At 32.0% G+C, this 12,501-nt stretch overlaps 1 protein-coding gene across 1 annotated transcript in view; it reads right to left on the bottom strand.

Annotated features, from left to right (window-relative positions):
• Positions 1–1,351: 1,351 nt before the first annotated feature.
• Positions 1,352–12,501, bottom strand: part of LOC134231694 (uncharacterized) — a 37,352-nt gene continuing 26,202 nt past the window's right edge. The window contains exons 3-4 of the mRNA XM_062713675.1: positions 3,098–3,153; positions 1,352–2,137 (exon numbers count right to left, since the gene is read on the bottom strand). Coding sequence (XP_062569659.1) covers positions 1,681–2,137; positions 3,098–3,153 — 513 coding nt within the window. The 3' untranslated portion in view covers positions 1,352–1,680. The remainder of the gene's footprint in view (positions 2,138–3,097; positions 3,154–12,501) is intronic.

Below are 12,501 nucleotides of genomic sequence, written 5' to 3' on the forward strand. Positions count from 1 at the left end.
TGAAAGCTATACGGAACTGGCAAAGCTGAAGCGTTGCTCCTTTTTGAGAAAATCCGCATTTGTAATTTTTTTTGAAAGTATGTTGACTGATTTAAAGCAAATATTAAGCATTATACAGTTGATTATGAAATACGAAACAGGACTCACGGTTATCTGGAAGTTTGCTTGTTGAAAATATTGACCAGTGCTTGATTATCACTGTGAAAAGAACACTTTACTGGCTTCATGTCCTATAAACCTACCGCTTAAATAAATGGAATCAACTCTAGGGTTGACATGTTTAAAAAAAATGTTTTATTGCGACATGCAGGCCAAGACAAAAGGACATAAATTCCCTTGAAAATATTCACCACAGCCAAGATCATATTTATATGCGGTATGAGTAAACAGCTCAAAAACTACAAGTTAGAGGACCACTCAGTCTCACTAAAATACATTTCTCCTTAAAATACTTCAAAAAATGGAGCCATAAACGCATATCCTATTTTAACCCTGCTTTAGAGACATGAGATGCTGAGGCATATGCATATAGGTGGCTTCATGCATTTAACTAACAAATGCCCCACCTGGCGGAATGTCCTTACATGTATCTCTCGATTAATTTTTCACTTATCTGGAGATGCCACCACTTGCTGAATGTAGACTATAACTTATATTATAAAATAATAATTTACATTTATACAAATAATGTGCATTCAATGCAAGTGGGCAGTGAAGGACCTTTTTCGTGCTCTATACTGGCATGGGAGCTCGGTTTGTACGGTCTTATCCCTAAGATCAGTATCTGCGTCCCGTAGTACATGTAGATTCAAACCCGTAACCGAAGGAACAGCTCCTTACTTCGCGACTTTAGAGCAGATGTTTAAATGCCTGCGCCAGGAGGTCGACTATAATAAATGTTTATCGCAAATTTTCTAAAACCTCAATGTGATATGATTCTTGAACGAAAACTACTCTTCAAAATTATAACAAAAGCATTGCTGTTTAAATTAAAAGATGGAGGTCATTCGATTGCCCAAAGGAAAAGTGATGTAACGAAAAATGTTTCATTACAGTGCCAAGTAATAAAAGGAACTCTAAAATCATATCAGAATGACTCTAAAATAGCTTACTACAGTTAAATAAAGTGAAAACTTTGATATTTTGATTTACTATACTACTTACTATAAAATTTTGATTTACTATATACTAATTTCCATTCAAACTTTGATTAACTGTGGTAAAAACTTTGATTAACTAAGGTGATAACATTGAACATTTGATTAACTGAAGTGATAACTTTGACACCATAGTGAACACTTTGAAAACGCTGAAATACAATAATGATCACTTTGAAAATATAGTGGTCACTATGAAAACTTTGATTTAATATAGTTATAACTTTGACACTTTGATTTACCACAATAAACAATAGCAACCAGGTAACGGTAGTTTGTTTTGTTAGGGGAAATACTGCGAAATAAACTCTATAAACATGGCTAAAAAGTTGAAAAGGTCCTGCTTGTTTTTTCTGCTGATAGAAATTTTGAAGTTTTTTAAGCTGCAGATTTAGTTTCATGCTTCCTTAGATACTGACGGTTAAAACAGCATGCAATTCAATAATTTAAATCTCCATGGAATTAGTTCTATAACTAGATACACATTGCGAACTTTCTGAAGCCTTCTGTCCCCTGAAATGAATCATACTTGTATCGTATTAGCCATACAAGGTACTTGAGATTCATTCATATCATGAGTTTCAGTGTTTTCTTCCAGTGGCAGACACCTTTGGCATTTTAACCTCCCACCTAGCAGGCAAATATGTCTTTTTCGATATGCAACAACACTTCCTGTCCCTAAAAGAACAATTACAACAGTTGTACATGTACATATGATAGCTATTCTATTCTTATCTCCTCCTTCATCCGAAATTTGCACATTGCCATATTTCTCGCCTTCGTTGTCAGGAGACCCTTGTGAGTTGTCATAGGACTCTTGTGCGTTGTCAGGAGATCCTTGTGCGTTGTCAGGAGACAGTTTTCCCTTAATTTTAGAGTCCTTTGTGTGATTCTGAGACTCTTGATTTGAGTTTGTTTCAGTTGGGCATTTTTCAACACCAATCAGATACATATTTCCACATTTAAGAGCGTTTAATAACCTGAAAGGGAAAACAATTCATAAATAATTTTTGGAGTATACAAAGATGTGTTATTACTAATTAGTTATTACATGATTAAATGTATGTAGTTTTTTTCTGCAAAATTAATTACATTCATCTTCTTTAAACGGTAAAAAAACTCGCTTTCTAAATGGATAATTCTATTTATATAACGCATAATAACATGAATACCAAATAACTAAGAATAAAAAAAAATCATATATGTAGCGTAATCAGAAAAGAATATACTGACATCGATATTCTTAAATAATCTGTACAAAATAAGAGCCACTTTGGGCCTTATTTGTCCCTGAGAATTTCTGAAAAATCAAATCCGCTCTGTTTAGGTGCAAATACATTATTTATCACTTTGAGTGTTGATGAACACATATCTGTCAATCATGACGTCGTTTTCCCTCTAGTCAATGCATAACGACGTCATAAAATGCATAATTTTCCTCATATCCTAGGCCTGTAAACTCCTTTGAAAATGGCTTAAAGTTTTAGAATTTCATGTAGAGTACAACCTTTAATCCAAAATATGCAAATACATAATGAAAGATCCGTTTCTGAAAATAAAAAAAGATCATATTTTGGGGGGATCGTGGGCTGTGCTCATATTTTAAATCTTTAAAGGAAGGTAGTCAAATACGCATGTTTTCTGCAAATTTCTAGAACATTGCAATTTCTCAAAGCTTGTTCTCAATATCTAGATTCTCAAAATGACATTTTATTATACAAAATGAACGCACCAAGTGTCTACTTTCTTTTGATATATGAAGTGAGAAAGAGGGTGATAGTTATTTTATTGTTATAAGTACACACTGAAAACACCAATACTTTTTCAATAGCTACTAATAAGCAGTTAGAACTTTAGGAGCATGTCGAGTATAGACCATGAACACGTACGTATATATAAATAATAACGTGTAAATCCGTAAGTTATTTTTCCTTACTTACCAAACGTTTCCTAGTAGAAGAAAAAGTAAACAGGTTTGACAGGTGTCCATTGGTAGCTAAAAATGAAACTTTTTGAATATATAAATAATCATAAACATGTCTCCAGCGCCATAAAATCGAAATTAATTAAATCTAATGATATTGTAGAAGATTTAAATGAACTAGAGGATTTTGTACAATGAGCTCACTAAATGATACCCCCCCCCCCCATATGATTATAATAGGAAAGTCCATGTTTTATTGCAGTAGACCAGAAATAAGTGTTAGAGCAAAAATTGAAAATGAGATCATAGTGACACTATGTAAGGAAGAATCTGTGCAAGTCTCATTCAAATTTATTTCGTGGTATACGAGAAGTGTCGGATGATACCTTTCAATATTATAGAAAGATTGACAGTGTCCATGTTCTGCTAGGGGAAACCAAAACTATATGTCCAATCAAAAAGTAAGATTGGCTGTACACAATCACTCATCATCGTTTCCATATATTTTAGAAAATATGTGTTTATTGAGAAGTTGATGAAGTTTTTCAGTTAGGTCAATAGTGATAAGTTTCAGTTTCATATATATTGCTCATCTTTTTTTGTAATAAGGGCCGATCTATTTGTAGTTTTTCTTAGACTGTGCACATGGTGAAATGAGACATTATTTTTCCTTGCTGCGATAGAATAATTCCTTACTGAAAACAAGCATAAAAATATCAAAATACATGTCGGTTTTCAAAATTAGATCAATATGAAGTCAAAATGATATTGATAACATTATGGTTTTATTTTTATTTCTTATCACCTATTGATGATTTTATAAAAGAAAATCACAGGATCCGCTCCCAAACGGGTGTGCGTAAGATGCAGAACAAAACTGTTGAGTTTCGAGATTTCAATAAAAAATGTCTTAAATGATAAAGGTTTAAGAAGAACTGGATATTTTGTAAAAAATGCATTACAAATTACATAATAATATTTTTGCGTTTTTTTAATTCATTTTGATACTTAATTAATCACAAAGCTGATCGACATTTTCTAACATTTTAATTCACGTGACATCGATTCAGTTCAGCAAGTAATATTTGTACGCGCTTTTTTGAGACTACATGTATATTTGTCAGCATTAAGATACTTGTTGCATTTGTCTTTGAATCAAATTATTAAGAAACATTCTGTGTAACTACTTAAACTTCGTTGGCACACATGGAAACCAATTTTGATAAAATTTTACCTTTTTAAGTACAAATGTCAAATAAATTTTCGTTGGTAAGTGTCTTTGTTACCATGGAAACAGTAGGAAAAATTTGAAAAAATCAGATTTTCAGCTACGTTAAATTTTTACAGAGCCTTAATAAAAACTAGAAAAGCAAACAAACCATTCTCACAAAAACATGAGCGTCTGTTGCCACTAATACTGTAAAGAAACTGCTTAGAATGTATCTCTGAATACTGGTTATCAAAAGTACATTTGGAATACATTTAAAATGCTGAAATATTCTAAAAGTCGCTCAATATTCACTCATGGTACATGTAAGTTTTACATGTACATGCTCAAGCTCAATCATCAAATTGATAAAAACACACGAAATTGCATGACCTTAAGTATATAGGTACAAGGCACATCATTCTATAATGAACTTTTATGGTTGCCATGGTAACAAGCAAAATCAGTCACTAAGATTAGGTTAAGGTAGGATTCTTCTCATATTTCTTGTATCTAAAAATTAATGAAATTTTCACAGAATCAAGAAGACAATATCACAAAGTGATAATATCAGTGGAATTAGATTTGACCGTTTTTTATTAGATACAAGGTCAGGTCAAGTTCATTACCTTTTTCCTAGACATTAATCATAAAAAATTACTGTTGCCAATTATGCCTACTTGTATTTCAAAAGGTTGAATGTTTTTCTTTTTGCATAATATATTTAAATTCTTCTTATTTTCACATATGGTGAAGTTGTCACATAAAATACAAAATGATAGAAAAACAAAAATGTTTTGATTCTTTAATAAGAGAAAAAAACTTTAAGGATTTTGGCTCAAATCTGTATTCAGACTGGAAGCTTATTAACGGTAACATAGTTCTAATCTGTGAGAAAAGTCATTTTTTTAGACAAATTAAGTCCCTTATTAGCCTCACAGGTCTAGGTCAGAAGGTAAAAGTCGTTGGTATTCAATGAAAGGTCTTGCTACAAATAATACATATATGAAATATGAAAGTCCTAGTTTCTACCATTCGAAAGTTGTGACTATGTTCAATGTTTTTGAAAAGAAGGTCCAATCCAAGGTCAAGTTCAAAAGATAAAAACTCTTGGTATGAAAGATATGAATGAAAGATCTTGTCACAAGGATTACATATGTTATGTACGAAAGCTATAGCCCTTATCGTTCAAAAGTTATGGTCAAGGTTAAAGCTCTTTCATAAGTACATAAATCTCCAAGGTCACTGTCAAAGTTGTTTGTATTCAATAAAAGGTATTACCTCTAAGAAAATTTATGTAAAATATGAAAGTCCTAGTATGTACCATTCAAAAGTTGTGACCAAGGTTAGAGCTTTAAAAAGAAATTAAAACTCCAAGGTCAAGGTCAAAGGGTCAAATTTTTCATATCCAATGAATGGTTTTCTCACACGAATCACATATATGAAGTATGGAAGCCCTAGCTCTTATTGTTCGAAAGTTATGGTCAAGGTTAATTTTTTTTTTTTGCATAAGTACAAGGAATACATTTGTGAAATATGAAAGTCCTTGCAAATTCTTACATACCGTTTGAAAGTTATGGCCAAAGTAAAAGTTTGGAATTTTTGTGTAATAATGGGTCAAACTCCAAGGTCAAGATCAAAAGGTCAAATTTGGTGGTACCCAAAGAAAGATCTTGTCACAAGGAATACACATGTGAAATATGAAAGACATAAATTTACTAAATCAAAAGTTATGGGCAAGGTTAAAGTTTTTGTGACGGACGGACAGCTAGACTGACGGACAGATGGATGAAATTTAATGTCCCCTCGCTTTCGCAAAAGAGAGGGACAAAAATTCCTCTTTATAGAGGTTTATTATATATGCACACATCGATTTTGTTTCGTTTGTGTTTCTGATTAAGATTTTTTAAACAATAAAAGCCATAAAAAAAAACATTGGGGCCAGTGGAGGGCAGAGAAATTAAAATTTGATCTTTGAAATCAGAAATTATTTCAGATGAATACAGAACTAGTACTGTCAGTATTTTTACTGTAAATAAATTTATTTTCAAGGTACTGCTCTCGCAGAATATTCATTTTTGTCGTACATTTGTTTTCTAAAGATTAAAAACAGTAATGACCAAAGTTCTTTAATATTCTGTCTGACTTATTAACAATAAATGACCATCTTGCAAATATAAGATGTTGCGAAAATTTAGTACATACAGTTTGAAATAAAAGGAACGACATGTATCATAATATAAATCAAATTTATCCTTCAAAGTTACCCCTTTTACATTCAAACATTTTTTAAGTCTGCAGAGCAATGATTCAATAGGCCATAATATTTAGACTTTCTTTGAAATACTGTCATAATAAGCACTGGAAAACCGCACAACCAACTGCCTTTCGCAAAATGCTGAAAAAACGCATTATATAAGACTGTGTGTCCTTTTGGCACTTTTGACGAAAAAAAAGCCAGACTAATTCAAGAATGATGCTAAATGTTTGTACTTATACATTGTATGCAAAAGGATTTTAAGAAACGCACTAAATCAAATTTACGTAAACTTGTTCAAAAATCAATATGCGCCATTTATCTAACTAATATAACTTAATATAATGCTTTTACATTCATACCAAGGTCCAGATAAAATTTGTTTTAGTGTTTTAGTCTATGAATTAGAAAAAAACAAAAAAGGACCTAGGTCGGGGAAGTATAGGGATATGGAGCTGAACAACCTTTTCATCGTTAAGAAGAAAAATTTGAAGTAGTTTACTCTTATGAGCTGGAACACTGCCATGATTGAGTCTTATATGTTCCTTTAACACAATTTTAGTCTTTTTATCTTCACACACTTAAAAACAAATTAGTACATAATATTTGAAAAATTGTCGTGAGATACCTCAGCCTAACAGTTGGAATTCGCAACACAGGGCAACAAAAAAAAAAGCAGATTTATTTTTAAATCTCTTAGGCATTCCTTTACAAAGTCATAAGACTCAAAATTGCATTTGTCTCACATCATTTCTTTTAAAATTTTCTTTGATGTTTAAAAAAAGGTATTGAATGTCTTATCAAAGTTCGCAGTTCAGCCAATTTTCTCCTACAAAACTTTTTAGAAAAGTTTTTTAAAAAGTTTTCTGGCAAATTTCAAAGGCTTTGATTTATGTTCTTGTATCATAAAATGCGGTATCCATCATGCAAATATTTTACGTGTACTTAACGTTGAGGTCAATCATCTATTGATAAACGTCTGAGCTATGTAGTTCTTAGCCAAACAAAAAAATTCTGTGAATGGACATGGAAATAATGGCAAAGCAACACTACAGAAAACACGAAGGATTTGCAGATAATAAACAACATTCAATATCAAAGTCCATAAAACAATACATAATAAGAGCAGAGGAAACTCGGACATCCGAAACATCAGAGGTGGGATCAGGTGCCATGGAGGAGTGAGCATCCCCTGCTGACCGGTCACACCCTGCCGTGTGCTACTTGTCATGATCGGGAAATAACGGAAAAACCAGTCGTCAATTCTATGTACATGTATAAATAATGGACTAAGAATTAGATTGAAAAACATCAGTCAGCATTTGACTCAATGATAAATTGTATTTGCTGACAAGATATTGTATCGATCATAGAACTTACAAAATGATTACTGTAAACGAGACTGCTGATATTTTTGCTCCATCAGCTTGCTTGTCAATAATTTATCTCGTTTTAGAAATTGTTCATACGTAAAGCATGCTCTTGTGGATCAACTCAATTGAGACATATATACTCCATATGCAGGTGATGAAGGTATATTGCTGCATAAGTAAGGGGAGTTGACGATAGAAAATTTAAGGTCATCATGTTTATCATAGATTGGTTTTTATATTACCAAGTATGATATTTTTAAACAATCACAATTATATAAACTCGTGTATATATCTGAAAGTACATTACGAAGATTGCATATATGGTGAGAACTTATAATTAAACTTTTATAGATATTCATAGATATTCATATATATTGATAATATTCCCATGATATCTACAAATAAAATTACGATACGTAGATTAAATATTCAGGGCATAATTGGGGTGATCCAAGCTGTGGGTAATTTTAGTCATGGGGGAAATCCGTAACAATATGATTTAATTTAAACAAGAGTAGCGACTGTTTTAATATCCCAAAACATTATTATTGAAAGTTTAATTATAAGTTCTAACCATATATGGAATCTTCGTAATGTACTTTCAGATATGTACACGAGTTTATATAATTGTGATTGTTAAAAAATGTTACAATTGGTAATATAGAAAACCTCGCTATATGATAAACATGATGATTTTAACTTTTCTATCATCAATTCCCTTTACTTATGCAGCAATATACCTTCATTACTTGCATATGGGGTGTATATATCTCAGTTGATTCTATACGCAAGAGCATGCTCTACGTATGAAGAATTTCTAAAACGAGGTAAATTTTTGATGTAATGACCTTTTCAGCGAATACAATTTATCATTGAGTCATATCCGGACTGACGTTTTTCATACTAATTGTTAGTCCATTATTTATACATTGAATTGACGACTGATTTTTCAGTTATTTCCCGATCATGACAAGGAGCACACGGTGGAGTGTGACCGGTCAGCAGGGGATGTTCACTCCTCCATGGCACCTGATCCCACCTCTGATGTTTCGGATGTCCGTGTTTGCTCTACTCTTGTTTTGTATTGTTTTATGGACTTTGATATTGAATACTGGTCGTTGTCTCCATATCTTTCTTCTTACATATATATATATATATGGCGTCTTAATTCGGCAGCGAGATTGAATATTTTTCAACATCATTCAAGGGCAGATGTATATACCACATATGTTACATGGCTCCGAGGTCAAAATACCAGAATATTTGCCCCTCGATAACAGGAAAGTAATGTTATGTTCCTCTGTTACCCCGATATGTTATGAACAGCTTGTTGATCTTAATCAAGATTGGGTTGCTACTACTGTATAGAAAAGAAAACAGGACCAGTTTATACAAAACTGACATTAATAGTACAAACAAAGGTGTTGTGTTAAAATTCTTTTCAAACAAACTTTGAATGTGAAAATTACTTAAGTTTTTTATTATCAAAATAAAAAAAAATTCTGAAATTCCAACTCCTAATCACAGTCTACCAGTTGAGCTGAGAAGATCAAAGGAAACATTATGTAGACATTGTTAAACTAAACATGCTGCAAATAAATTCAAGTCAATTCTTGTTTCCCGCCCTTGAAAAAGTATATAAAGGAATACTACTTAACTAGACCAGATATACTTTAATTCTCTCATATGATGACAAAACAAAACGAAAAACAAAAAAATCTGTACATTTATTTTCAAATATATGTTTTAGTCTTCCCTCAATGGTTTTTTCCACGTTTATACCATTATTATTTGAATTTTATGTATTTTTCTTCCCTCTTTATTGTCCTCTTTTTCTTTCAATTTTTGATTAAGTATATCTTATTACATTTTTACCCGTGAAATACTGTAATTTATTCATTGAATAAAAATGATATCCTGTCACAGTGTGAAAGGATATCAAAATGATATCCTGTCACAGTGTGACGAATATCAGAAGTGCAGGAAAACTTTCGATTTCCCTTCCCATAATGAAGATTGTTGTAATAAAAATCTTCCTTGACCTAATATAATACAGATAGAAATAAATAAACCATTCTGACAGCGAATAAAACTGTCAAAATTACCAAAAATATATTGCTAAATCCATGTTTACAGTGTTTTCAGACTTTTCACCTAACATAGCTATGATTTCAACCGCTCAACTATGACGTCACGAGCTTATGACAGTATTACAAAAAGACAGAGGCAAAGAAAAAATCAAAGATTTTTTTTTTATAAATGTAACAAACAGAAAATTCAATGTTTTGTAGTTGAATGTGGAATTTATTTCAATCGTGAGACAGGATTTTTAAAAAATATTTTCGCTCGTTCTTTGCACTCGTGAAAATATCAAAATTCCTGTCCCACCGTGACATAAATTCCATATTCAACATATTCAACTACAAAACATTGAATATCTTCTATATATACCTGTACATCTGACCTGAATTAAATTTCTGTAAATGTTTCTCATTCTCCTCATATATGATAACCGGTCACGGTAGCCTAGTGGTAGAGCGTTCGCTTCGTGATCGGGAGGCCCGGGTTCGATTCTCGATCGCGGCGCCGCGTCATACCTAAGACGTAAACAAAGGTAGTGACTGTTCCTTCGCCAAGCGCTCGGCACTAGAAGTGAAAGTCACGGGTCTTTCGGATATGACCTTAAAAACGTAGGTCCCGTGTCACGGTAGGCGTTGGCACGATAAAGAACCCTCACTGCTCAATGGCCCTGAGTGCCGAGTATAGGTCTAAATTTGAAGCCCTTCACCGGCATCGGTGACGTCTCCATATGAGTGAAAAATTCTCAAGAGGGACGTTAAACAATATACAATCAATCAATCAATCATATATGATATATATTAGATTGTTTTAAGTGAATAAATGAATAATAGCCTCTGCCCCTGGCAGAAGGAGACATAAAACGCAGGGTTTTCCTGTCACCTCGGGGTAATATTAATATATCTGTGAATAATTTAATTAAATTTCTTACATTTTATGCTTATATTAACATTTGCTTTTGTCAATTTATTCTAAAAGTATATTGAACGGAAAATTTACAAAAATATGAAAATTGTGGGATCTTCAAGGAATTTTCATATCATTTTGTAACATAATTTTATCACTCAAGAGAAAAAGATATTTTTTATCTTGTCATACTAAATCGTTTATCTAATAAGGAGTAAGTAGACTGATTAAAGTGTAACAAAGAAACAATGTTTTGATTAAATACGTTTAATATTTTATTTTATTTTAAATTTTGCATTCGGGATGATAGCTAGTTTATAGAAATAATTTAAGCTTTTAGTATATTATGATGGTAAACAAATATAGAGCTCGAGACATAGATAATTATAGATTTATTAAAGAGGTATTCCCAATTCCTTTCTTGGAAGCATTGATTTTAAGGATAGTCTATATAACGCTAAAAATGCAATGATCTTGAATACATCAGTTTCCCATTTGTTGTCTTTAAAAATAAAACTTGTAGGGAATTTACACATTCTAATTATAGATATCAGGGGTATTTATATATAGACGTATGAACGTATCACGCATATATATTAGACAAACAAGCCCGGCTTACGGAAAACTCTTATAGCCATACAAAGTATTTTGATTTCCATCTTCTATCGCAACACTAGAAATTTTAAAGCTAAATTATATGTAATAAAATCATGTAAAAGCTTTAAGGTAAAAGACACTCTCGAAGACATATACTAGCACAATAGTTCTGTGTAAGTTCTGAAAACTAATTTTCGCAAAATTAAAAGTACATAACTTAACGATAATTGTCACCGAAGTTTCTAATAAGTGAATTAATTCTTTTAATTAAATCAATAATATAAAAACGTTTGCAAAAGAATAGAAATTATTCAAAAAGGTATCTTCAACGTGGATTAATTCCTGACCTATCCTATATCTTATATGTACATGTACAAATCACCTACTTTTCTTATTAGAAAATTCATAATATAATAACTGCGTGTATAAGCATTTAAATTATTTTAAAAAATTACCTTTAACGTGGATTCATTACTTATTTTCCCAAAATCTTGTATACACATATGACATTCTTGGTTTTCCCGCCATTGAGAAATTACATGATACAAAAGGCGTGGTGGTTTATCACATGGGGAAATTTGACATCCTATCGTAATGTTGGTCACACAATTATATAAAAGGTATTTAGCATAAAAATATGAAAGTCAAAGACTCATATTTAGAGAAATCCATTTCTACCCGCCTACTTTCATTTTATTATACCCCCGTTCTGAAGGAGAAGGGGGGGGGGGGTACTGTTTCACAGCTGTCCATCTGTCTGCCCGTAACAAATGTAATTTTCGTCGCAGTTTTCTCAGCAACTACTCAAAGTAGATGCTTGAAATTTTAACACAATCTTCTCTGAGGCATGCCATATGGTGGGATTCATTTCTTTTTAAATTAAATGTCAACTTTCTGTTTTTCCGTGCTTCTGTCCGTTTCGTACATGTTTTATGCATAATTCCGTCGCATTTTTCTCAGCAACTACTCATAACAGATGCGTGAAATTTTAAAACAATCTT

This window comes from Saccostrea cucullata, unplaced genomic scaffold, assembly GCF_032062105.1.
Source record: "Saccostrea cucullata isolate Sc308-1 unplaced genomic scaffold, CSIRO_AGI_Scuc_v1 ctg198, whole genome shotgun sequence".
NCBI lineage: Eukaryota > Metazoa > Mollusca > Bivalvia > Ostreida > Ostreidae > Saccostrea > Saccostrea cuccullata.